This window comes from Propithecus coquereli, unplaced genomic scaffold (genome assembly GCF_000956105.1).
Source record: "Propithecus coquereli isolate 6110/MARCELLA unplaced genomic scaffold, Pcoq_1.0 Scaffold211, whole genome shotgun sequence".
NCBI classification, from domain to species: domain Eukaryota; kingdom Metazoa; phylum Chordata; class Mammalia; order Primates; family Indriidae; genus Propithecus; species Propithecus coquereli.
In genome coordinates this window covers 240,658-243,176 of record NW_012146190.1, presented here as the reverse complement: position 1 = coordinate 243,176, position 2,519 = coordinate 240,658, and the positions used below count along the sequence as shown (strand labels likewise).

Below are 2,519 nucleotides of genomic sequence, written 5' to 3'. Positions count from 1 at the left end.
GTAACCAGGGACAATGTTCACTACTCCAGGAGGAAACCCTGCCTGAGAGGTGAAAAAGGAAAATTTACCTAAGTGGTTTTATTCTTTATTATTATAGCTATTATATATTATTAACAATATATTACCGTTATTATAGCCCACATAAAAATAACCTCAAGTATTGCATTACTGAAGGCCCATTTTTCCTCAGGGTAAGGCTATGGGTTATTGCTCCATTGATGACTATCTCAAATTTCATCATGGTTACTCACAAAGAAAGTGTAAGTGTTTGGTAAATTACTTACATAGAAGGAAAGCAATGTTTTTATTATCCCCATCAGCCAAATTAAGAAGCTAAAGGGATCTCACATTTTTAGTTTTTAGCTGTTGTCAATTGTTCAGGGCATAACAGCTGAGGTGAGAGTCCCTACTGGCATTATTTAATCAGTAAAAGGTTAAATAAGCATGGTCATCCCATTTATGATTGCGCTTCAGGATTGATCTCAACTTCAGTTAAAGAATTCAGGGAGAAAGTGTGGGAACTGAGGAGGGCATATTTTCATGTTAATTGCATCAAAATATTAAAATATTTCATTTTGACATCCTTTTGCCTGTCTTTAATTTGAAATAAAGAATATTTTTAAGATATGAGTTCAGATTTCCTAAAATGAATTTTCTAGTGGTTAATGCTTGTTTTTTAAGTTTTGGTAAGATATGAAGACAAAAAGACAATGAATTGTTTGCAAAAAAAAAAAAGTATATTAACACAATATAGGTAGTTGATAAAAATAACTTTCATGTGCTCTTTTACCATTTTTGAACAAGAAAACAAATGCAGAGAAAACCATAATACAAAAGTGAATATAAACATATCCACTTATCAGTAGAAGTGTTTAGAACTAATGTGGCCTAATAGTACAAACAAGTATATTTGCACAGAGGCCTCCAATCTTCACATATTCTATAGTAGTTTGAACAAATCTGCAGAAACCACCAGCCCATTAGTGGCAGTGACAAACCAACTTAACATTTCAAAATTTGAAAGAATGCTACATTAATTTCAATATGAATTTATGTTCACGAGAGTTGGACAAAAGAAACAAAAAAGTGATCACAAGGTAACTGACATCAAGCCCTTGAATTGGACTGCCTGTCTGCATTTGGGCAGAGACTCCTTTGGGCTAACTGCCAGGAATCCCAGCCATCAGCCATGCTAAAAGCATCCCCACACTGGACAGGAGACTTTTGTAAATAATGTAGTTGGCAGTAGCACCAAATGAAGTAAAGTTCTTGTGCATATTTTGTTTTAGGAACTTACCTCTTTTATTAAGGATGCCACATGGAGTGCACTGAGAGGAGTTTGCTCTGCTGGTTTGAGGACTACTGTGTTTCCACAGCTCAGGGCAGGCCCTATCTTCCAAATAAGCATGACCAACGGGAAATTCCACTAGAAAGCAATATATAACAAGAGATTCTTTGTATTGGTGAAAAGCACATTTGCTAATCTAAGTTCACATGATATACCCTCTGCGAATATTAAAAAGTAATTGTAGTATTTTTGTGTAATCATCTGGTGTATTCTAATTAACTTCATTGCTAAAAGCAACTAGTAAATGCTAATATGCTCTAAATAAACCAAATATGGGAAGGGAGTAGGAGAGGGCTCCAAAATTCAATCAAGAGCTGTCAATTTGTGTTCTTCTACCAGGAAGATAAAAATCACTGCGTGGTTTGGCTTACCATTAACCGTATTATAAGTTATCTGTGCTTAAAAAGCATGAGTATTCCTCCCAACCCACAGGTGATTTATTATTTACCTAATTGTATCATTAGTAGTATTTATTTCTAGGACAAATATCTTCTTAAAGACAAAGATATCCTGGGTCCAGAAATTGAGTGCTTGGGTTCAAACCTCAGCTCAATTGCTACCAGCCATGTAAAGCCACACAAGTTACTTGCTCTGTGTGTACAACTGCATCATCTTTAAGTGATGATAATGGTCCTCCCTACCTCAGAAGGTTGTCCTGAGGATTAATCAAGAAAGTGGGCCAAGAGCTTAACACAGTGACTGGTTCATCACAGGCACACGGTATATATTAGCTGTTCTTAGTATTTCAAGTTACGTAGTTTTCATAGATTTTATTGGGATTTTTGAATTAATGAGGAATTTCATTAAAAATGTTGATACGGATACATTTTTATCTCATTGGAGTGAAAGACAATAGCCACTTATTCATCTAAGAACTTCAAGATACTTCATCATTTTTTTATTTGGCCTTTGGAAGTATTTCAGCTAAAAGACACATCGTGTAGATAAGTCTCTTGTTTGTAAGCTTAAAAGGAGATCTTCACAATTCCACTCTAAAACATAGTACCTTCTTTAAGAAGAACTTGGAGTATCAGAGCCTCTCATCTTAAGACACAATATATTCCATACAGTGCTCTAAATGCCTCTGGTATTGTTTCTTTCATTTTAACTTAAAAATAGTTTTCAGGATTAGAACACTCTGGTTGGTACTATTCTCTGTAATGAGAAGTCT

General features: G+C 34.9%; 1 protein-coding gene across 1 annotated transcript in view; it reads right to left on the bottom strand.

Moving 5' to 3' along the window:
- The window catches only part of LOC105810419 (aldehyde dehydrogenase, cytosolic 2-like), a 99,123-nt gene that overhangs the window by 41,288 nt on the left and 55,316 nt on the right, over positions 1–2,519 (bottom strand). The window contains exon 6 of the mRNA XM_012644415.1: positions 1,298–1,426. Within this exon, the coding sequence (XP_012499869.1) occupies positions 1,298–1,426 (129 nt within the window). The remainder of the gene's footprint in view (positions 1–1,297; positions 1,427–2,519) is intronic.